At 41.0% G+C, this 25,412-nt stretch overlaps 1 protein-coding gene across 2 annotated transcripts in view; it reads right to left on the bottom strand.

The window, feature by feature from the left end:
- Window positions 1-25,412, bottom strand: part of ALG9 (ALG9 alpha-1,2-mannosyltransferase) — a 96,035-nt gene that overhangs the window by 44,280 nt on the left and 26,343 nt on the right. For both annotated transcript variants that reach the window (XM_059417404.1, XM_059417412.1), the window contains exons 9-13: window positions 17,797-17,919; window positions 14,242-14,396; window positions 11,495-11,624; window positions 10,462-10,609; window positions 8,921-9,050 (exon numbers count right to left, since the gene is read on the bottom strand). In XM_059417404.1, coding sequence (XP_059273387.1) covers window positions 8,921-9,050; window positions 10,462-10,609; window positions 11,495-11,624; window positions 14,242-14,396; window positions 17,797-17,919 — 686 coding nt within the window. The remainder of the gene's footprint in view (window positions 1-8,920; window positions 9,051-10,461; window positions 10,610-11,494; window positions 11,625-14,241; window positions 14,397-17,796; window positions 17,920-25,412) is intronic.

The raw sequence follows: 25,412 nt of genomic DNA, 5'->3' as shown, positions 1-25,412 counted from the left end.
TCACATTTTTGGACAATTTGCTCTCCTCCTTTGCATTTTTCCTCTCTGGACCTCCTATTAGCTAGCTGGGTGTTTCACATTTTTGGACAATTTGCTCTCCTCCTTTGCATTTTTCCTCTCTGGACCTCCTATTAGCTAGCTGGGTGTTGGCTGATCTTTCTCCCTTTTCCTATTGTCCATTTCTTTGGGTTTTGTTCTGTTTTTGTCCTATTGTGGAAGAGAAGATTCCTCCAACTTGGTCCTTCCATCATTCTACTGACTTTGTAAATCTCCATTATCTTATTCTCAATTTCTAGGAGCTCTCCCTTTCTGACGGCTCTTCTTACAAAAGCAAATGTTTTTGTTTTACCATCCCCAACCTTTTCTTTTAACCTATCAGGGAACATTGATTATAGAAGTTTAAAATCTTTTTCTGCTTCCTACATTGTTTTTCCCAATTCCTTCCTTGTCCCCAACTTTTTTCTTTCTTTCTTTTTTGTTGTTGTTGTTGGTGGTGGTGGTGGGGTCTTCTCTTAAATGACAGGATACTATGCTTTTCGTCACCTTTATATTTTCAACACATAGTCGGAGACAATAAAAAGTTAAATATGGGGGCACCTGGGTGGCTCAGTGGGTTAAAGCTCCTGCCTTTGACTCAGGTCATGACCCTGGGGTCCTGGGATCGAGTCCCGCATAGGGCTCTCTGCTCAGTGGGGAGCCTGCTTCTCCCTCTCTCTCTGCCCGCATCTCTGCCTACATGTGATCTCTGTCAAATAAATAAATAAAATCTTAAAAAAAAAAAAAGTTAAATATGTAGGTGGATGAATGAGCCAGTGAAGGAACAGAAGAAGGATTTAAAATTTATGAAAAAGATGCCAAAAGGTTAGAAACTCACACTACTGTACTGTAAAGATTGAAAGACCATGGTCTTTTTGGGTCGGGGGAGCCCAGGAAGGTGGGGAAGGCCCCTGCCAACAGGTGGTCTCTGGTATATTTACCGGATGGACATGACCTCCTGTGTGAACCTCAACAACAGGCAGATTATTTTATTTAAAATTTCAGGGGAGTTAAAATTAACTCCCCTCCTGCCTGGAGGTGTTTAACATATGACTTCATGCTCTGTTCACCACGGCAGCAGCATCCTGTCTTAGTTCAAGGTTTTAAAGAACTTTTTCCCTCGTAGATAAACCACATTTATCCCTCTGAAGCAATCTAGTTAAAAGAGGAGCAAAAGTAGTCTTAGATCTCATGATTAAAATGACTTAACAGGCCAGAAGGCTAAGAGGCAAAAATTACTTAATAGAAAATCTCTTTCTCAATTTTGAATTGAAGATTCTTGTTTAACACAAAAACCAGAGGTTTAACACGGGAAACCAGAGGTCAACTTCCAGCACGCGGAGTGTTGTCTGTAAGAACACCTGAGAGCCTCTTGGTAGTTTCAAAGATCTGGTACCTATAGCTCCCATTAGGGCTCTTTTTTTTTTTTAAGATTTTATTTATTTATTTGACAGAGAGATCACAAGTAGGCAGAGAGGCAGGCAGAGAGAGAGAGAAGCAAACTCCCTGCTGAGCAGAGAGCCTGATGTGGGGCTCCATCGCAGGACCCTGAGACCATGACCTGAGCTGAAGGCAGAGGCTTAACCCACTGAGCCACCCAGGCACCCCAAGGCTCTTTTTTAAAAATGATGAAAGCGGGGCACCTGATGGCTCAGTCATCAAGCATCTGCCTTCGGCTCAGATCATGATCCCAGAGTCCTGTGATTGAGCCCTGAGTCTGGCTCCCTTCTCAGTGGAGAGCCTGCTTCTCCCTTTCCCTCTGCCTTGTGTTCTTTCTTGCTCTCTCTCAAATAAATAAAATTTTTTTCAAAAAATTATTAATTACAGTATGACTTACTATAAATACATCTTTTAAAGGAAATTCAGCTTTTTATGATTTTATTTATTTGAGAGAGAGAGATAGAGAGAAGCAGGTTCCCTGCAAGCAGGGAGACTGATAAGGAGCTGGGTCCCAGGTCCCCGAGATCATGACCTGAGCCAAAGGCAGACGTCCAATCGACTGAGCCACCCAGGCACCCTATAAAAATATTTTTAAATGTATTTTTAAAAAATTCCCTATAATCCCACCACCCAAAATAAATCACCATCAACCTGTTAGTTTATGTCCCAGACCTTCTTTCTACAGATATAGACTTTTTAGTACAAAATCTGGATCATATTATATATAGACTATTTTAGTGTGACTATTTTTAGTTTGAGTTTTCTCAGTTGAAATCCCTGGTAACACCAAGTGACTACTGCCCCTTGGGTCTAAAAGCTAGAACCAGAATAGTTTTTTCTCTCAATTTTGTTAATATCTCAAAATGCAAAATCTGAGCCCATACTCCGTAACATCGTCTACAATTCAAAAACCAAGAGACTGGATTTAAATCTGCCTTAAAGTATAACCAAAAAGCTCATTTTTTTGTTTCTTCAGATTCAATCATTCTTTCTTGCATCAAAAATAACAAAATTGTAGGGTGACATTAACACATGATCGTGAAACAAAAATGTGTTTCATTTCATTAGTCACAGGCTACATATCAACCAGCTGTTGAAGCTAAAAATATGCCTTAGTTTAAAATTTTGTAAAATACAAGCATTTAAGACTCATTTTGAAAGAAATGTGACTTCTTTCGGTTTCTAAGAACCCACTAGAAGACTGGAGAGGAATAAATCAGTACCTCTAAAGCAGAAGAAAAAAAGGTATGGGGGTGGAAATCCAGCTAATTTCTTATCAGTACCATATTGTTTACATCTTCTCAATAAATATATGTTAAGGACAAAATTTTAATACCAACTTAGGCAAAGAAAAATATGTATTCTCAAAGAAAAGGCCTGAGGGTGCCTGGGTGGCTCAATTGTTAAGCGTCTGCCTTTGGCTCAGGTCATGATCTCGGGGTCCTGGGATTGAGCCTGGCTGGCATCGGGCTCCCTGCTCGGCAGGAAGTCTGCTTCACCCTCTCCCACTCCCTCTGCTTGTGTTCCTTCTCTTGCTGTCTCTCTCCACCAAATAAAATAAAATCTTAAAAAAAAAAAAGAAAAAGAAAAGGCCTGAGATAGAGATCAAAACATCATTAATAAGAAGTGAGCTAAGGGTTGCTGGGCAGGAATAAATACCCATGGCTCCATTTTATCAGCTGGAACAGAGATTCTGCTGGGGTCGGGGCCTGGGGCCCTATCTCTCCAACCCCTAAACGTCAGCATCACACTCAGGCAGCACTACACAGCACAAGTATACCCCTAACATACACTCCTCTCCTTTGGGATGGAGGCAGTACTTCCTCTCTGGTCATTGGGTCTCATGGCCCAGGAATCACATCTCAGGATTCACCACCATTAAATATTTAATTAGAAAACAGGTAATGGGATATCCTGAAATTGCAACTGGATTTCAGATGCAGTCACAGCAAATTGGAAGCAGATGCACAACTATTTCAAGGGCCTTGGAAACTTAAATGACTCACAAAGTCATTAAAGAAAAAAATACACATACTTCATTCAGCCCCTAAAAGGAATTACAGGCACTTCTAATGCCTAGCCCAGTGTTGTTGCCACTACATCACTTTGCCAGGCATCAATATCCTCCGATGATATACTTCTTTAAAATAGGAGCACTGAGGCCTAGGACAACACATTTGATAGGGAAAGACTTTAGGGCCTCTGGGTGGCTCAGACATTAAGCATCTGCCTTCAGCTCAGGTCACGATCCAAGGGTCCTGGGGTCAAGACTGGCATCAGGCTCCCTGCTCAGTGGGAAGCCTGCTTCTCCCCCTCTCACTCCCCCTGCTTGCGTTTCCTCTCTCACTGTGTCTCTCTCTGTCAAATAAATGAATAAAATCTTAAAAAAAAAAAAAAAAAACTTCAAGTATTTTTCTGGCTTTTCATCTTTTATATAAACTCCACTTAAATTAAGTAGTTGTCACCAGAAGCACAGCCTGTTTTATGGTTCTGTCATCTCCCATACTTGCTAAACATGTATTTGTCAATTGAAACCCTACCATCTTGAGTAAAAATGTACTGCACTGTAAAAATGTGAACTCATGGGTCAAAATTTTGGGTCATTCAATCCCTAAAGATCCCAGAAAGTTCAATTTTCTAAATGCCAACATAATGGATACCAGGGAATTAATTTTAAAGAAGCCTTTGGAATTTTTAGCAATTCCAGTCTTATTCCACAGCCCGTACTGTAGCAATTCAAACTTGCTTCCTTCCGTATGGGCTGGTAACCAATAGCAAGGATATCTATAAGGCGACTTATTTTCTCCTGCAGTAAGGACTTCTATTAAGGAAAGATAAGAGAGGACAGGAAGAAAAGGGGGTGAGGACCCTCATTATTTCTAAAGAAACAACAACTGCTACTTAAAATACCTGGCGCGTGTATATGTGTGTGTGTGTATGTGTGTGTGTGTGTATATATATATATATATATATATATATATATATATATATATATATATATAACTGAGCTCGAGAAATGTAAAGTAACTTCTGTGAAAATTAATGCTTAGCTATTCACTGTCTATTCAACCTTGTTACATCAAAGAATGATTAACCATGACCGCAAATATACACTCAAGGGATATGCCATATGGTAGAAACTATAAGTGGCTGTGGAAGGAAGAGCAGCTTTGCAAAATATATGGGGCATCCTGAAACCAAGCTGCTTATACTAGGACTAACCTCTGTCAGGTTACAACCCCTCTGAGCCTCAGTTTCTTTACCATAAAATGAAGGGATCGTGGACTCAGTGGTATCTTAAATTCCCTTCCAAACTCGTAATTCTTCCCACTGGTTAAATGGGAAAGGCAGGGAACTTAAGAACAAAATTAAGTCAGTTTTGACTGAATTTACAGTCAATTCTGTTGTAACACTTGTTCTGAAAATGCAAATTTGTTCCAACACAACGGATATATTAGGGACCAGTCTGAACATAATTCCATTTCTGCTTTGGCTCATGTGTCATTTAATCCACGAGAAACACGAGGTGAAGAGAACAGACTGCACTCGGCCAAGCTCCTCAGAGTAGGAACACGCCGGGCGCACAGACACACACTCCACGGTCTCCCGGTGCCTGTGGGGCACACCGTGCTCCCAGCCAACCCGACCACTCGGGCAGGATGACTTGCTGTCCTGTTGCAGATAAGCCTTCCAGCACCCCTGCCACAAGCATATCTCAGGTCTGTTTCAAGGAAAACTCCCACATTATTCTAATACCTCCGTACTTTCAGCTGCTCAACACGTGTGAAACCATGTGACCATTTTTATAGGCTCTTATCTTCCTTTATGTGTCACTGACCATGTTTTTGAGTACTGTGTCCCTAATCTCATTTTTCCCATAAGCCTTCTGGGTTGTTTTGTTTTTGTTTTTGTTTTTTTTTTTTTAACCACACAATGACTTTCTATAAAATAACTTTATATCACCTTAGAGCAGAACTGACTGTATCACTGTTTGGGGAAAAGTCATCAAAGAACACTTCCATCTTTTCCAAGACAGCAGATGGACAAGCTTCCTACAAGTCTGCTTACGCATTAAGTTAAAATCAGAGAAAAGTCTAAGTTCCCTCCTGAACAGGTGTTTGTTACTCCTCTAGCTCCCACATCAGGTATAAGGTTGGGAGTCAGAAGGAGATCATTCACCTTGAAAGAGCCAACAAAAAACTGGATTTGCCAATTAATAAAGAGGAGACACTGAATGTATCTCCTAAATTCACACCTTGATTTTGGCAGAAAATCTGTAAAAATGCTACCCATTCAATAATGAGATATGCAAAAGCTACTCACTATCAACTATGAAAGAATATGGAGCAAAGAAAAATATTTCTGCAAGGTAGTTCCAACAATGCCTTAGAAACCACAGAGCCTTCACCCACACTCTTAATGCTTTTTTTTTTTTTTTTTTAAGATTTTACTTATTTATTTGGCAGAGAGAGAGATCACAAGCAGGCTGAGAGGCAGAGAGAGAGCAGGAGGCAGGCTCCCCACTGAACAGAGAGCCAGATGTGGGGCTCGATCCCAGGACCCCGAGATCACGACCTGAGCTGAAGGCAGAGGCTTAACCCACTGAGCCACCCAGGCGCCCACACACACTCTTAATTCTTGATCAACTCAGAAGTCAAGGAAGAGAGGGAACTAAAGGAAGTCATGAATGTGTCCTCATTTCCAAGCAGACCAGAAAGAGACAGATCTCATCACTGAGCACTGAAGCCGAAGTTGGCTAAAACCTGTCACTCAGAGCCAACAGGCAGATAAAAACACTGCTGCCATCCAGCATGCTCCGGAAAGACAGGGAACATAAGGACTTTGCCTTCTCGAAAGAACTAGGACTGATACCGGAAGGAAAGAGCACTGATGTAGTCTAGCATGTGCTCCTACACACAAGACCAAGTTATTATTACAGTCATAGTCCTGGCACCGTTTCTTAAAAAACTGATATTTTTGTTAACATATTTACATATATATGCAAGGGAAACAAATAAGAGACAAAAACACCAAGATGGTAACATAGTTTAATATTTGGGTAATAGAATTATAGAGGCCTTTATTATTTTATACAATGAATGTATACTGCTTTTATCATCAGAAGAAAACCAACAGACTGAAAGAAATGAATCCCTGATCATCATTCACACTGAATTCACAGCAAGCTGTCAAATGCCTCCTTTAGTTGCCAAAGGGTGAAAGGTGAGCAGCCTGGATTGGGAGGGCACTTGTCCTACCAGGCAGGAAATGTCAGAAAGAACTCTGCACAAAAACTCTCAAGCACAGGAAGGTGGGTGAGCACAACGGTGGACACTACACACTCAGGAGACACAACAGACTTGTTTTTAATCAGATAGCACTTTGGTGACTCCTATAGGTACTCTGAAAAATCTTTGCTTTTGGGTGAAGCTAACATAGAGCCACTTAACTGAACAGTGTGTGGTAGCAGAGAGTATGGAAATAGGATCTAACCAAAGACAATCAGTGACCAAAGCCTAAGAAATGTGCAAAAAGCCACTGTAGATTTTACAGTCAGCTTTCTCTCAAGATCACTGTCCCAATGACGGGAAGCGTACATTTCCCCACTCAGAGAGCACATGAAGGTGAACCACTAGACTTAGAGCACTATCCCAGATGCTATGGGGAATACAGAAGCAGCGCTGCAGGCATTCTCTTCACGGTATGCCCAGGACATACGTATCAGAAATACGTAAGTAACGTAAGACAAAAACGAATGGCTAACTGAGAGGCAGAGCTGAGAATTTCAGGCATTTAAAGGAGCACAGCTCACCATGAGCTTAGGTAGGTGGCAAAGGCTACAGACAGGAAGAGAGTTCTGATGGCATAAGGAGGGAGGCAAGGGTAGTCCAGGCATGGTTGGGCATTAAGATAAGCAAAGTCACTGCGATGGAAAAGGCAATGATGGGTGTGAGCAGACAAAAATGAGGCTGGAAAACAAGAAAAGGAAGGAAGATCAATTCAAGCAGATTATAAATCCTCTTAAGGTTTCTTGACCTCCAATCCATCTGATATAGCATTATCAGATTAAGAACATTTGTGGGAAAATCTACATACACACTATGCTAATAGGTATGATAGAATATCTAAGCTCATTATAATCTTCCAAATGTGCATTATTCCCATTTTACAGATAGAAACAAATTAGTTAAATAAAGAGTTAACTCATTTGCCCAAGATCAAAGTAAGCAACGGACCCAGGACTTGGATACAGGCCTACCTGACTCAAAGTCCATGCTCCTTTTTACTACTCCATGCTACTTCTTCCTAAAACATCACTGTCAGTTTGTGTGTCTCCCTCCTCCATCACAGTGTGCCCGCCTACCCTTCCGACTCTCCAGTGTACTCACGGTGATCCCCAACAAGGCCTGCTGTCAGGAGAGTATCTGCAGCTAAAACAAAAACGACCAACAACAGTTTACCCCATCCTGGGGTATTTTCAATGCTCCAGGAATCAGAAGCTAAAGTTAGGAAAAAAGCTCTAACATAAACCCCTTGATGGAACACAGATTTTACCTTCGCAGGGGGCCGGGCCAAGTATGTATCCGACAATGGCCATTTCCATGGCTTATATTTTAAACTTCCACAGTAAGACTCCCCTTCATAAGCCCCGAGGGTTTCCATGTGGGAGACAAAAGGCCACGTGTGGCCGCAGAAGCACTTCACAATCCCATATCCCATTTCACGGAGGAAGTATATGGGAACACCTGTGTTTAGATGTGTTTGACATCTAAACCGTTAAATGTTTCTTTAAAAGACAGGATGCCAAAAAAAGTGCTTTCTAATAACTTTATAAAATACTCATCTATTGTCTCTGGGAACCAGGAACAGTATCTTTACTGCGCTCACCTTTTGGACAATCAAAGATTTTTTAAGTATCAAATGGCGCAAGTGTCATCTTTCAAAGGAACTGAAATAAAACCACATGGGATCCTGGGGTACATAAGGCTGAGTGGGTGGAAGAGCACGACCCTGACACAGATTGCACCACGTGCTCACCAGGAAAACAGCCTCAGTCACTGACGTCCATTTGCTCAAACCGGTATACACTGATAATTAGGTCAAAGGTCTACTGAGAACTTGAAAGTTCCCCACCAAATATTTTAATCAGCCAGGGAATGATACGAGTTTCAGAATGTGTTTCAAAATGATTCGAATTCAATTTAAGAAAATTTCCAGACCAGCTTGGGAAATACTTTGAACTGTGTGTTTCACATAGAAAATAAAAGGAAATTTTAAAATAAAACTGTTACTATTCTTTCTCAACAAAAGCTGTTACCTCCCTTACCCTAAAGAAATCACTCTCTAAGAAATTCCCATTTCACCAGAGCTTCCAAAGTGCATGCCAACAGATTTTAGGGTTAGAACTTTCTTTCAAGTGGTAAAAGGAAATGGTTGTCCTTACGTATCTGGATGGCTCCTCCAGGTTCTGGTCATTCATGTCAGTAGGGACAATTCGGGTGGCCAGTGGTCCCTCGGCAAAGGGTTTTGGTAACTGACCCCTGAACTCTGATGGAATGAACTGAAGCTGCCAACTGTCAGAAACACAAATAAGGGAGAGTAAGAAAAACACAGGGGGCCCATATTGCTAAATGTACTTGAAATAAACAAGCCAAAAAAAAAAAATATTCATGTGAAAAACATCTCGCTTGGAGAAAAAAAGTATTTCTGCTAAACCTCCACCAGGGAACACGGAGGCAAAGGTCATGATTGAGTCCAACATCGTTGGGAAATTTTCGAGAGGGATTCTCAACCCATTTCGCCAACTCTTAGCACTAAAATTTGCAACCAAATGGTCCTTCCACCAAACTACCAGAGAAGCATCCCCATTTATCACCAGTAATCACATGGTAGAAGGACTTAACAAAATTAAAGCAAATTCATCAGGTAGGAAAAAAGTGAAATGCAAGAACACACTATGGGAGAAGTACTTTGTCCCTGAGTAATTCTCACAAGTATCTTTAGTTATGAAACTATTGCAAAGGTAAAAGGCAAAGGCTAATGTTAGTTAATACTTCAAAAAAAGAAAACCCAACCTTTTAATTTAATGATTAATGACTGATACGGAATCTTCATTCAACCCAAGATACCCCCACCAGCTAAGCTGCTGAAGCCAATCCCCAAATGGAACAACATGACTCGTCTTAACCCGACTTCCCTTTTCCCTCAATAGGAGCTTCTCCATCCGAATTAAGCAAACATACAGAACTCCAGAGCCTGTTCTATCATCCAACAACAGAGAGCATGAAGGCAAGTGGCACAATTACCTTAATCACAGCTTTCCCCAGTATCCACATGCTGGTAAAGAACTTTCACTATTTTTGGATGACAAACATTTCTTCTCTAAAAACACTCTTCCAACTAGAGTTTCTAGACCACTTCTGGAAGTGAATTAATACCAGATGATTACTGAAATTTACATATGGATTCTCAATAAGAGCCACTAGAAGCCTAGGGCCTCAATTGTGTTTAGAAGACCCCAGACCTCCATGGTTCCAGGTAGAGTGGGTACGTGGCCAGACACGGCACCCAGTCTATTGGACATGGGCTGTGGTGGCACACTGCGGATCTCACAGCTCTGAAAAGCTCTGAAATGGTCAGTGATTCAACAACTTTTTGTGAAAATCCAAACATGGAAGAAAAATTAAAGAGATACTGCCACAGAACTGCTATTTTTACTCCCTGATTTAAAACTCTGGGAATTAGGGGATGCCTGGGTGGCTCAGTTGTTGAGTATCTGCCTTCAGCTCCAATCATGATCCCAAGCGTCCTGCGCTGGAGCCCCACATGGGGCTCCCTGCTCAGTGGGGAGCCTGCTTCTTCCTCTCCCACTCTCCCTGCTTGTGTTCCCTCTCTCACTGTCAAATAAAATCTTTAAAAAACAAATAAATACATAAATAATAGAAAAATAAAAAATAAAACCCTGGGAATTAAAGGAAAACTTACTTATCAGGCAGAAGGAAGCTACTGGGAAAGCGATACCACTCCTTTCCTACACAGACATTCACAGTCCTGCCTTCTGGGACAGTGTGGATGGCTGGGTCTGTGGCAATTCGGTAAAATTCTGGATACAGATCAAGGGGCCCGTGATACCCTGGAAGGGAGAGAGGTTTGTGAAATCAAAGATGAGTAAGATGAGAGGCTGACATTGAATCATAATGCCTGTGAATGTCCCCCGTAACTCGTGCATACTGGAAGAGTGCGAAGGTTCCCAGCAAACATAGCAGGAAGCCTGCCCCACTGGTGCACAGCATCTCTACAGCTCGTAAGATGATCACAGCAGAGACCCTATTCTACCAAAGAGCTTTGCTTTCTTGCCCTTCTCTACACCCTTCTGCCTTTTTAACTTCTATTCTTTGAGCACATTTTAATCTTCTGGATCCAAATAATGATTACAGGAAGAATATAATCATGGGACTTGAGCCCCAAATTTGCTTCCTATGTTCAAAGCTTCCTTAATTCAGCCTTCAGAATGAAAAAGCATCCTTTAAAAACCCAACAACAGCAACAACCACAAAAAAAAACAAGAATAAAAAAAAAAGTTATAGGGACGCCTGGGTGGCTCAGTTGGTTAAGCAGCTGCCTTCAGCTCAGGTCATGATCCCAGCGTCCTGGGATCGAGTCCCACATCGGGCTCCTTGCTCTGCAGGGAGCCTGCTTCTCCCTCTGACTCTGCCTTCCACTCTGCCTGCCTGTGTTCGCTCTCACTCTCTCTCTCTCTTACAAATAAATAAATAAAATCTTTAAAAAAAAAAAAAAAAAAAGTTATAGTCAGTCACAAATTCCTTCTAGAATTTTCAGTCTTCTCTTTGATCTTAAGGTACAGAAGTCATATCCCCGTCACTATATTAAGTCCACGGGTTCTCCTTAGAGTACAGCCCTCCTCCCGGCCGAAGCTGAACCGTGTTCACCACGTGTCCATCAAAACCCAACATGAAGTGCATCGTGAGTTGGGGTAAGACATTCTCTGAGCATCTACCTTTGAACAGCGCCACAGAGCGAGAGAAGGACAAGAGCCCGAACAGGAGGAGTGTTCCCGAGGCCAGCCAGTTTGACGTCACTGTGTAATGCTCCAGGCGGTATCGCTGAAACACGAAGTGGTAACATTTCTAGAAGGAAAGAAAACTGTATTGAAGGAAAAAAAAAAAAACTTGCAGAATATACATAACACGGCTGTAAAACATCCTAACACCAAGAGGGAGGAAGCAGCAGCAGACATTCTGTGAAGGGTCTGAGCATTTGGAAACACTCAGTGAGGTGCCCATTCTGAGTTCTTAGATGAAAACAAACTGTCAAGACTATCTACCAGTCAGTCCCACCAGAGGAATTCTCATTCGCTTCATAGGAAAAATATGTGGAAACCTTTCTAGTTCTTAAGGTCCTAATAATTTATTATTTTTTTTAATATTCAAACAAAAGTGACAGAGCACCAGGCTGGCTCAGTGGAGCACGTGACTCTTGATCTCAGGATGAGGAGTACAAGCCCCGCACTAGGCGTGGACCTGGCCTAAAAAAAAAAAAAATTGTTTTTAATAAATAAATAAATAAACCAACAAAAGTGCTTTTTGGCAATTTGCTTTGATATATGAAGTGTCTCTATTTTGATATAACGAGTACTTCATCTTTATTTTTCTCACTCAGAAGTTTTCATCAGTTTTTAGTATCAACAGAATGTCTCTTGACCAAACAAGAAAAAAAGGAGTCCTCTCACAGACCATCAGGAAAAGGCTGTTATCTGTAAACTGCTTTACAAACTAGAGGAATATTATTACAAAATACACATACATGCATCAATTCTACAATCTTTGAGCACCTTCCCATTAGACTGACCTCCTCCTTTCCTTCCAAGACTAGACCTCAACTTTGGGGAAGTGAAACTTTGCAAATATTTACTTGTTAGTGCCATGGATATGTTTAAACTCCTTCATATTTGGGACAATTTGTCCTAGGAAAACAATCCAAATACCTAAAGAAAGATATCCATCCTAGCATTGTTTGTTTATAATACTGAAATAAGGAAGCATCCTAAACCTACCATAAGTTGTATCTCATCATTACATGTGCCAAATGCAGTATATTACATATATTACACAATAATGTTTTATACCAAATTTAGAATATACACTTATTCAAAAGATGGGTAGAGATGAAAATCATGTGATATAGTTCTATTAAAAGGGATATAAAGTTAAATGTACATTTAGATTACAACTCTAATAAAGTTTGGTATATGATAGATAAAAATGCTGGAAGGAAAGTGGTTTTGTTAGGATAGTAATTTTAAAAGTACTAAGCTAATTTTAGAAGTACTAAGCTAAGAAAAAAAGAACTAAGCTAATTTTAAAAGTACTAAGAGTGGGGTGCCTGGGTGGTGCACTTGGTTGAGCATCTGACTTGGTTTCAGTTCAGCTCATGATCTCAGGGTTGTGGAAGCAAGCTGCACATTGGGGTCCACACTCAGCAAGGAGTCTGCTTGGGTTTCTCTCTCCCTCTCCCTCTGCTCCCTGCCCTATGCCCCACAGGGTCTTACTCTCACACACTCTCCCTCTCTCAAATAAATAAATCTTTTTAAAAAGTGTAAATGAGGGGCGCCTGGGTGGCTCAGTGGGTTAAAGCCTCTGCCTTCGGCTCAGGTCATGATCTCAGGGTCCTGGGATCGAGCCCCGCATCGGGCTCTCTGCTCAGCAGGGAGCCTGCTTCCCCCTCTTTCTCTGCCTGCTTCTCTGCCTACTTGTGATCTCTGTCAAATAAATAAATAAAGTATTTTTTTAAAAAGTATTAAATGAAAAATTATGTGCAATAAAGCTCAATTACTTTTATAATTTAATTTTTTTTAAACTACCATCCTAACATGGATAGGTCTTAAAAACATACTGCTGAATGAAAGAAGCCAGTCACAGAAGACTTTTAGGATTCCATTTACATGGAAGGCCTAGAATGGGCAAATATACAGAGACAGAAAATAGATTAGTAGTTGCTTATGGCACGGGAGATATGAAGGGGGGCAGGGATGATAGCTAATGGGTACAGAGCTTTTGAGGTGATAAAAATGTTCTAAAGTTCACTGTGGTGATGGTTATGCATATCTGTGAATATACTAAAAATGATTCAATTTTACACTTTTTAAATGGGTAAATTATACCTCTATCTATCTGTTAAGGGGGCAGAAATAGCTGTCACCCTAATTACTCTTCACTGCCAGTTGCAAATGGTAGCAGAGGTCAAAAAAGAGCCTTGGGGCTTCTGAGGCCACAGAAAGATATTCATGATTAGTTCTGACAAGGAATTGACCTGGACAGGTTTTAAGCCAGGATCACAAAGCATCCCATATTGCTAAATGCCTGGTGTTATCCCAAACACCTGAGCAAGTTTTCATCTGATCTTGGGAGTTGAAGAATAGACATTCCAGTAGCTCTGCGGTGATAGCACCGTCCTGTGGGTGGCCTATACAATGACTTAGTAAAACTTCTTTAACAGGAACTGGATTCTTGTTGGCAACAGAAAGAAATTAACACACAAATTAACAATGCAAATATGTAACCAGCTCAAGAGTATGATCAACAGCCAAGCCATCAATACATCAAGCTTTAATAATGTGATCTGTATCCGGTTTAATGCATGGATAAAACATCTTGGGAGAAGCATGCCACAATTTGCCTTTAAGCTTTATGACCAATTTAAAAAGTGAAATGGAATGAAGCAGACATCCATTTCCCTGAAACTCACCTGAAGTGCAGAGAGGGCCACAGCACCACAGAGACATATAAGTGGATATACAGGGAAAAGAAATCTCTCCTCTTTGTGAGGCTGGATGAAGAAAATTATAAACCAAATATACATTGGAGCCAAGGTAAGCCAATATGGGTGGCCTAAATTCTGAACTGTAAGACACAGAAAAATATCCACCTTTCACCATATAAGAATGAAACAACACATTTGGTTTCAATGTAGTCTTGATCACAAACAGGAATACGCCCTAGGGCACCCCCTAAAATGTTTCAGCTCTTGTAGTCACACTTTCTCTGATGTAGTAAAGGGGTTAAGTAGAAAGAGGTGTATACTCCTGAGCTCCCCCAAGACAGCCAGTATCTAACAGGAGGCACAAATGAAAGTCAAGCGAATGGGTGACAGAGCTTAATAATGTCTACACTGGATGGAGAAAAAAGCCTTCTCTCTCCAGTGAGTCCTGCCACTAAGATTAAAGGTTCCTGAGATTAACCAAAAACATAACATAAACTCCTTTCTTGGGTTTTAATTCCCAAGAATTTAATATAGCGATCTCCTTTCTTGTATACCAGTCTGTTCAAATGGTTATAGATCAAAGGAAAGAAAAAGCTGGGTTCTCAAGCCCCCATTATTGGCTTTCGCCAAGTCACAAGAGTTTGTCTCAATGCAAATATAAAAACACTCTTAAAAGAAGTACACGGATGACGTTTTCTCTCCTCTTTTGCAATACCCATCCACTCTGAATCCCAAAATTGGAACCCAAATATACTTGAAGCATGTGAAAGAATTAAAGGAATTTAATGAGTGCTGAGACCCAAGCACCTGCTGGAAAGTTCCCATGGTTATGTACATGAACACTGAGTGATAAACCTGCAACCCACCAGGAAGGCTTCCCCTACTGTGCTCCAATTAGTGATAATCAGCAGCGCCTAGAAATCACTGGCAAAGGGTAGGTCGACAGCGCCCCCTGGTGTTCATTATGTCTACAATGAGCACGTTTAGAAGAGCAGCTCAGGACTGTCACCGATATCCATCTTGCTGTTCCTAAGTTATCTGGAATTCTCTAGAAACTCTAGGGATGGAAATTCTGGAACTGAAATACCAAGCTTATCATTTCAACTTTCTACTCTAAGATTTTACCATGAGATCTTAGGCAATAATTTAGGACTTAAACCTTCCCAGGAAATTTTTTAGGTTGGAATTTTTTCTTTCTTTCTTTTTTTTTTTTAAAGATTTTATTTATTAATTTGACAGAGAGAAATCACAAGTAGACGGAGAGGCAGCCAGAGAGAGAGAGGGAAGCAGGCTCCCTGCTGAGCAGAGAGCCCGACGCGGGACTCGATCCCAGGACCCTGAGATCATGACCTGAGCCGAAGGCAGAGCCGAAGGCAGCGGCTTAACCCACGGAGCCACCCAGGCGCCCCAAGGTTGGAATTTTCTTAATTATAAGAAAATGAAATCTTTTTTTTCCTGTAACTTAAAAGCCTAACAAGTGCATTTTTTTAGACAAATACATTTTTAAAATATGACCTGGGGCACCTGGCTGGTTCAGTCAGAAAAGCATGGAACTCTTTTGATCTTGGGGTTGTGAGTTCAAGTTTCACATTGAGGGTAGGAATTACTAAAATAAATATTTAAACATTTTTTTAAAAATGGCCTAGGGGCACCTGGGTGGCTCAGTGGGTTAAGCCACTGCCTTCAGCTCAGGTCATGATCTCAGGGTCCCGGGATCGAGTCCCGCATCGGGCTCTCTGATCAGCGGGGAGCCTGCTTCCTCCTCTCTCTCTCTCTGCCTCTCTGCCTACTTGTGATCTCTGTCAAATAATAAATAAAATCTTTAAAAAAAGATGACCTAAAATTTTTCAATGTCCTCCATAAAATGTACAAAATCAGAACTACAGCTGTACTACTTGATGGAATAGCCAATTTCTTTCCTGATTCTTTGGGGGTTTTGTTTGTTTCTTTCTTTCCTTTAAGGGTATTTTTTCTACCATAAAATACACAAAGTATAAAGAAAAAACAGCATTTTCTTAGTAGGTGGACATGTGTGTAAATTACATATTTTTAAACCAAAATTGGATTCATACTGTAGAGAACAGCTTAATATGCTGCTTTTATACTTACATCACAAGCATTTCCAAATTCTCCACAAGCATAAAATATTTTTACAGTTAAAGAAGTTACTTTTCACAAAAGATAGTGATCCTTAGGAAATACAAGGAATGGAGGAATAAGTTAACACCTCCAGGTGACAAAGAGCTGAACCCAAATGTGGGACACTTTGCAAGATGAATGACCTGATTTCTTTAGAAATCTTCAGGAGAAAAAAGAAGAGGGGGCGGAATCTCATATAAAGCTTAAGAAACTTAACACTAAATTCAGTATATGACCCCTTTCAGATGCTTTAAAAAAAAAAAAAACTAACTATAAAAAGCTGTTTTTCAGACAATGTAGGAAACCTGAATATCAATTGGGTATTAGAGTTTAAGGAATTACTATTGATTTTGTTAGGATAATGGCATTATGATCATGTTAAAACAAAAGTGATTGATGACCGCTTTCATATTTGAATAGTATAGCACAGTGAACTCTTATAAACCATTAATAGTAGAAAAGCAGAATGCGGGGTGGGATGGGGAGATCATATGGCATCCAAATCAGACTGAAAAGTCTGAAATTAAATCTCTTTCCAAAGCTCATATGAATTTCTGCTCAAATCTGTCTTCCATAAAAGAAACATGGGCACTAGATGCCCAAATCCGTGACAACTTGAGAAAACACTGGCTGTGCACTACAGAAAGTCAGAGCAAGCAAAATAAATGACAAACCAAGCCTTCCACGATAAGGCAAACACAGAAGCAAAACGGAACAAAGGGAAGCATAATGTTTCTTAGGAAGTCCAAAGCTTCTCTCACTTCAGTATCAAACGTGAGGGAAATCCCTGTATGGTTTAGTTTTCAAATTTTTGGTTGAAATAATTCCCCAAAGAACGTTTACCTCTATCACTTATTATCTTAAGCCATCTTCCATGCCAACATGCACTTCTTTTTTTAAAAAAACACAAGACTCCTGAGATTCTGGAACTGTTTTTACCTCCCTGGGTGGTTCCGTATGCTATACTCATTTTCCCCCACCTGAAAGGATTATAAAGTTCCTCCCTTTGTTAGTTTAACTTGCAATTATTAACCAAATCTTCACATAAATTTATAAGTACAGAGGCACCTGGGTCACTCAGTGGGTTAAGCCTCTGCTTTCGGCTCAGGTCATGGTCTTAGGGTCCTGGGATCAAGCCCCGCATTGGGCTCTCCACTCAGCGGAGAGCCTGCTTCCCTCCCTCTCTCTGCCTGCCTCTCTGTCTACTTGTGATCTCTGTCTGTCAAGTAAATAAATAAAATCTTTAAAAAAAAATTTACAAGTACAGATTGACATTTCAATAAGCCAACCATCTCCGTAGGAAGAAAATGGAGAACAGAAGAAGAATCATTTTCACTTCTCGGTATACATTATTATTTGCTTCTTCCTCCCCCAAAACCTATCATCCCTTACACCACTCACCATGAAATCTCTGCAGTAAGTATTCCATGAGAGACGTCAGTGGTAAGACCAGGAGAGCCAAAGCAAAGGCTACGTTAAAATTAAGAAATCCATTAATCAAATAGAAATACCAGGGTTCCGTACCTGAGTGAACAAACAGATAAGGAATCATTAGCAGATGCCTTCAACACCTTTCACAATGCTTGACTCAAAACGTTCTTTGTTCAGGTAATGTTGATAGTCTGATGCCCCAAGTGAATGAGTCCACAATGGGAACTCAGCTCCTGGGGCTCCGCCACACAAGGGAAACCCAAGGGCAGAAGATGGGAAGAGAAAGGGATTGGTCACTTTTCCAGAATAACCAGGTAATTTAAATAGCTTAGAGGTGATACTGTGATTTCTAATAAGCAATTTGTATTTGGTCTTCATCCCCATTCCTGGCAAAGAGCTCCTAAAACCCCTGGAGTTTCCTAATCGAAGAGCAATAAGGGGGTCTTCTGTTAATTAGGAGAATTGGGAAAAGCCCGTACGTAGCCTAAGGGTCTGGACTGATGGCCAGGGGAGCCAACCATGTGCCTGGGGGGTTAGAATTTTCAGTTCCACCCTTTGACCTCAGAGGAGGAGACAGGGGCTGGCAAGAGAGTTCAGTCACCAATGGCCAATGATTTCACCAACCAGCCTGTGTAATGAAGCCTCCATACAAACCCAAAAGGCCAGGGTTCAGAGAATTTAAGGTTGATGAACACCTAGAAGTGCGAGGAGTGTGGTGCTCCTGGAAAGAACTGAAGTTCTGAGCTCCATCCCACGAAGCTTGCCCTGTGCATTTCTTCCAACTGGCTCTTCACTTATATCCTTTATAAGATCCTCCCTAATAAGCTGGTTAATTTAAGTAAATTTTTCTCTAAGTTCTCTGAGCCACTCTAGCAAATTAATTGAACCCCAAGACAGGGTTGCTGGAACTTCCCATCTACAGGTGGTGGGTCAGAAGAGACCATCTGTGGACTTGTGTCTGGTGTCTGGAGGGGGGGCGGGGGGAACAGTCTTAAAGGGCTGAGCTATTCAGGCCTTTTCCTCTTTTAGTCTCTCCTGTATGTCCCACTTATATTCTAGGATCTTCCCCCTTGATATGCTGAACCACTATCCTGTAGTCATGTATACAAGGGACCCTGCATTTGGTAAAATGCAGTAAGTTGTTTTCCTTAGGAAAATAATGTCCCTAGACCAAGATCCTGCTTCATGTTGAGGACTCAGAATGAAACAAAATGACTGAAAACACAAGTCTTGTTCACACAAATTTTGATTCTTTAACTCAAAATCCTTAAACCACATGATGAGAAGCAGCCCTCCTCTGCACATTTAGCAGGTTTTTCATCTGCTCTTCCCCTCTGTGTGATTACTTCAATCAGGCAGTGAATGACACATGCGGGCTTTAATCACTGCAGTGTTGTGACACCCGCCTTGCACCACAGCAATTTCCTGCAATCAGCACTGCTTAAAAGGGTAATCAGGAGGCAGAGGAAGAGTCAGAAAAACCTGACATTCTTGCAGCTTGCACAGCAGAATAAGATTAGAAATCAAACCCGTAATGCTAGAAGCATTTAGGGGAGAAGCGGGAGGGGGTACCCTGAGGAAAGACCCAACTGCAATTGTGTGTCACCTTTTGGGAAAGCGCACTCCTTCCTGTCTACATACAATGATGGTGGCCACGAACAGAGGTCCTGGCCCAGGCTGAGTTCATTACAGACATATCTATATCTGGTATTCCTTACAAATAACCTTTGGGTTTCAGAAAACTGATGATTTTCATATAGAAATACGTATCTTGGGGCGCCTGGGTGGCTCAGTGGGTTAAGCCGCTGCCTTCGGCTCAGGTCATGATCTCAGCGTCCTGGGATCGAGCCCCGCATCGGGCTCTCGGCTCAGCAGGGAGCCTGCTTCCCCCCCCTCTCTCTCTGCCTGCCTCTCTGCCTACTTGTGATCTCTGTCTGTCAAATAAATAAATAAAATCTTTAAAAAAAAAAAAAAAAAGAAATACGTATCTTCTCTGGATTTTAATTAATATTTAACAACGCATTTCCTAAATTGAGTCCTTTAGGAATCCAGTTTCCAGGAAGGTAGTTTTGGTGGTGGGCTTTTTGGGTTATTTTTTTGGTTTTCAGTTTTTTTTTTTTTTTTTTTTTAAGCAAGCTCCACCCCCAGCAAGGAACCCGACGTAGGGCTCGATCTCACAATCCTGAGATCAAGACCTGAGCCGAGATTAAGAGTCGGACACTAATCAAATGAGTCGGTGCCCCAAGAAAGGTCACTTTTTGTATCATCTCCTGACCACCAGTATGGAGGCAGCAATATCAACTTTGACCTGCCTTTTTCCTAAACAAATTTTGGAAATCTGGGCATGAGAAGAAAAATCAGAGTGACTAGGAGAAATGATGTCACCTTTCACATCATCTTTTACAGATGCTAATATTATAGATGCTAATAAGCATCAGAGTGGGGGAAAAAAAACAAAAGCCTCTTTCTCTTTGAGCCTTAAAAATACATATTGTTTTTACAGGGAATCACTTTATTTCCAGCAAATATTTGTCTCTACTGCAACTTATTATACCTCCTACTAGGGCTGACTATCCTTTTATACTCTGAGATTCTGAACCAAAAGTATTAAGATGGTAAACTCAACAATGTTTAGCTGTTAGGAACTCACAGATCAAGTTCACAGATAGGCTATGAACATTTCATAATAGACTGTTACTTCCTGGAAGAACAGGGTAAAAACTGGAGGATAAGCCAAGACTGGGTAAGGTTCAAGAGACACGAGTGTTAAAAACAAGGGCAAAAAGGGACAAAAATAGTGAATTCTGTCAGCCAGTGTCCTCTCCTACTTGATAAGACACCTGCCTGAAAAGAGAAAGGAGGAAAACCTTTTATCTCTTTCCAGGGAGATATTTGATGCTATTTCCCAGAAAGTATCAAAGCTGAACTATGCAGAAAAAAATGCATCAGCATGACAAGCTACGCATTTAACTGGTGCAAAGTGTGCAGTCAAAGAAAGCTGGAAGCAGGGTCTCTGCAGGGAATGACTCACCCATCTCCCTCTTTAGGGAAAGTGCTTCAAGTCCTTCCATTCAAATGAGCTAAAGGGAACCTTCAAAGAGGCTAAAAGAAGAATGGATAATGTTTACCGTTCCCCAGATTGAATGAAAGGAAACCATTTTATAGACCTATAATTTTATAGAACTCTAAGAACTAAATTATAGTCAATCATCTTATAAAAGTCAAATTTGCAACACCAAGAGCGAAAAGAGACCAAGGTTCACCGAAAACAATTAGCGAAAGAATGAAAGCTCTAGGACAGTTCTGGCTGACAGTCAACTCTCAAGAGACTCACGGGGGCTTCATCCTCTGCCATTGCAAGGATGAGAAACTTTGAGTCTTTTCATCAAGGCTATTAGCCGTTGCCTTCCGAAATGTGCCATCCAGCGATCTGACAGGTGTGAATAAAAACACCGGAAGAGGCAGGGAACGTGTCCTAAGCTGCAAGGTGGCATCCTGGAGCAGACCCCCTGCACTGTCTGAGGGAAGGGCCTCTCTCATACCTATCCTCCCACGCCTTCCCTAGGCCTGTGAACTCCTCCGCAGAGAACACAGTTCTTCACTCACCACACAAAAATGCTTATCAATCTCAACATCTACAAACTTGAAGTGTTACAAGGGTAAAAGCAAAATCAGTGCCATGACCAGTCACTTTTTTTGCAACATGAAATTTCATGTCTTGATCTTTGACACCAAAGGGACGTTTTGCCTATGACTTTGCAATTTTATGCCTATACAAAATTTCCTAAATGCCAAGTATTCTTTACCTTGTCCAAATATTCCTTCTTTGACAAGGGTGGCGCAATGCCCCTGTCCTGTGAAAGACAGCTCAACAGTATGCGTGGCATCGTGCCATCGAAACTTCTCAAAGGCTCCTGGCCATCCTCCAAACCTAAGTGCACGGGACCTTCCAAGGTACAGCTACTTCCTGCCCCTTCTTTAGATCAAAGCTTATCTTCTACCTCCAACTCATGCTCTGTTTTAGCAAGTTTATTCTCCTGTAGAATCTCAACTGCCAAACTCTGGGGTTTTGCGGAGGTTGTTCTCAGTGGAAAGAACACAGGCTTTGGATTCAGAGAGCCCTGGGCTCTTATCCCATTTCTGCCACTTATTAATTACGTGCAAGTCCCCCACCATCCCCACCTTGGTTTCCACAGCTGCGAGTAAGAATAAATAACGCCTATCTCACAGAGATTTTGTGAGGGGAAGAAGACAGTTGTGTAGAATTTCTGGTATATAACAGGCATTTTTTTTTCTAAACAGAAACTATTGTAATTAATAGTCGTGAAAAATGTACTCCTTCTTTCTCCTGGCTTCCCAAGAGTCAGCTCAGATCTGGACTATGTCAAGAAAGTATCAAAAGGTCCCTTTGAAAACCAGGAACAACAGAGTAAATGTTTATATTATAGTCACAACAGAGAGACCGAATTTATCTTGTTCACGCCTGTGTAGTTTCTACCCACAATCAGCCAACACTGTAAAACTAGTTTAACTTAAAAAAAGAATCCAATGTTCAATTTTTTTTTTTTTTTTTGTCTCAGCAGAACCTCCAACTGGACACTGCAGTCATCTAAAATACACTCCTCTAGCTTCTACTCACTAAACTTTTACTCTCCCTTCCAGGCTCAGCTCAAGGACCACCACCTCTGAGAAGTCTTGCACCACCAGACGGACCTGCTCCTAGGATTCCCCATCTTTCTACTGCAGCACATAACATATTGGACTGTAATCACCTATTCCTGTGATGGCAGCCTTAATGGACAGAAAATTCTATGAAGACACAGATGCTCAAAGACAATTTATTCAATATTTCTTTAGCTGAAATCCAGTTATCTATCTGCTCAAGTATGACTGGCTTATATAGAAGACAAACACAAAGGCAGAAACTATCAGCACAATGCATTTGTAATTTTCAGATAAGAAACGTGCCTACCATAGCTAATGAAGCACTTGGAGCAGGAAAGTCTTCCAAAATAGTCAAAATAATGCTAAGTAGTACCAAACATGTAGGCAAAGTTAAAGAGCTGTTGTTTCCATGACAAAAGATAGGATGTCTCACTGTGTGACAACTGTACAGCATCAAAGTATTTATTAAAAACTCAGTCTTGGGGCACCTGGGTGGCTCAGGTGGTTAAGCCTCTGCCTTTGGCTCAGGTCATGATCTCAGGGTCCTGGGATCAAGCCCCACATCGGGCTCTCTGCTCAGCAGGGATCCTGCTTCCTCCTCTCTCTGCCTACTTGTGATGTCTGTCAAATAACTAAATAAAATCTTTAAAATAAATAAAATTAAAATTCAGTCTTTCGTATTTACTGAATGGACTCACCCATGATCAGTTAGGTGACAATTATAAAGTACTCTGCTTTAAAAAAGTACTTTTACCCCTATCGTTTTTATTTGGTATCAAAAAAATCCTGACCTAATACACCACAACAGGTCTAACAAAACAGCTGTAGGACAGAAGAGCCATCAGGGTAGAATTTAATCTGATGGATACTCCCAAATTCGTTCATCCATCTATTCACCATGACAAATCTTTATTGAGGACCTAGAACACAAACAACACTTACTTGTAAGATGGAGGAAATATTTTCTCTGCAGGAGTTAATCTTTAAAAGAAGGGACATCAACCTCACCCCAAAACTGTCAAATTCAAAGATGAGATAAAAGCACAAAAATTCTATATCAAGGTACAACCCTCTCAAGTCTAACTGACTACGGCATGGCATCATCAGTCCTGCTGATGCCCAGTAGGATAATGCCTTCTGTCCCAACAGGGCTTTTTCCATCACCAGGAAAGTGATCACTTCCTGTACATTCAAAATAGCAACATCTGAACTGAAGTGCTCCCAAGTTCATCAAAGCAGGTAGAACAGAGCTCCAGGCACTCCTCCCAGGCAAACACTGGACAAAATGAATGGCAGACGCCAACATTCAAGAAAAAACTGGCCACCTCTAGGCTGGATCGCAAAACAAAGATCCCCAACCCAGCCACTGTTAAACCAGAAACATGAAGTGGAATTGATTCTGTCATTTCTGCTCTCCCAGACAACCTGCAGATTACTAGATTTATAAACCTCATCTATCTCGGCAACTGCCTTCATATAGTCTCAAAGTTTTATAAATGATCAATCAAAATAGCAATATGTAATAACCTGTTTAAAAGGTAAAGTCAGTTTCCCAAAATTAAGCAGAAATTAACATCATTTATTCAACCATTTATAAAGGATATTATGTGTCCAAGAGATTCCAGTAAATCAATTTATAATGTGCAATCTGGGTCTAAGAGGGGAGTCTTCCTTCTATTGACTTGTAGAACCAAATAAAATTTTACAAGGCAACTAAAACAAGGGGCAATTAAAAACATACAAACTGGGGTGCCTGGGTGGCTCAGGGGGTTAAAGCCTCTGCCTCCAGCTCAGGTCATGGTCCCAGAGTCCTGGGATCGAGCCCCGCATTGCATCGGGCTCTCTGTTCAGCCTGCTTCCCCCTCTCTCTCTGCCTGCCTCTCTGCCTACTTGTGATCTCTGTCTGTCAAATAAATAAATAAAATATTTAAAAAACAAAACAAAAAACCAAAACCAAAAAACATACAAACTCTCTGTAGCTAAAGGGAGACATCTAGAGGCAAAAGCTTAAAATTGCAGCTCTTCTTCACACCCTTGGGGATCTTGAGTCTGCCCTAAAGGAGCATTTTTATTATTTTTTAATTATTTTTATTATTAATTATTTTTTTATTATGTTCAATTAGCCAACATATAGTTCATCATTAATTTTTGATATAATGTTCAACAATTGATCAGTTTTATGTAACACCTTTTAAAATTCCTTCACTTGGGACGCCTGGGTGGCTCAGTTGGTTAAGCAGCTGCCTTCGGCTCAGGTCATGATCCCAGCGTCCTGGGATCGAGTCCCACATCGGGCTCCTTGCTCAGCAGGGAGCCTGCTTCTCCCTCTGCCTCTGCCTGCCATTCTGTCTGCCTGTGCTCGCTCTCTCCCCTTCTCTCTCTCTCTGATAAATAAATAAAATCTTTAAAAAAAAAAAAAATAAAAAAAAAAAAATAAAATTCCTTCACTTAGGGAGCTCCTGGCTGACTCAGAGAAGTGTGTGACTCCTGATGTCGGGGTTGTGAGCTGGACCCCCATGTGGAGTGTAGAGATTTCTTAAATAAACTTTTTTAAAAAATTAAAACTCCTTTACCTAGCAATTATTCTCTAAACGAGGCGGTTTGTGAATTCAAGTCATGGAACAAAACACAATTTCAACCTATTACCTACTGCCCTCTACAATGACAATACTCCACAAATCCCAAGAGGACCAATTAAATCTCACTCATACGCTTACTTTAAATCTCCTCATCCGATCTCTTGGTTCTGTTAGCAAAGTGGCACAGAAAAGTGATGGGCATGGCTCAAACGGGTAAGAACACAGAGGTAATATTAACCCAATTCACAGCACAGCCCCAAGATGATCACATACACAAAATGCTTCAAGACCTTCTGAAAATTAATGCAACAGAAACTACTTATTTTAATGAAAAAACAGTCT

The sequence above is a fragment of the Mustela nigripes genome, chromosome 1 (assembly GCF_022355385.1).
Source record: "Mustela nigripes isolate SB6536 chromosome 1, MUSNIG.SB6536, whole genome shotgun sequence".
Lineage (NCBI taxonomy): Eukaryota > Metazoa > Chordata > Mammalia > Carnivora > Mustelidae > Mustela > Mustela nigripes.
This window is presented reverse-complemented; position numbering and strand designations above follow the sequence as displayed.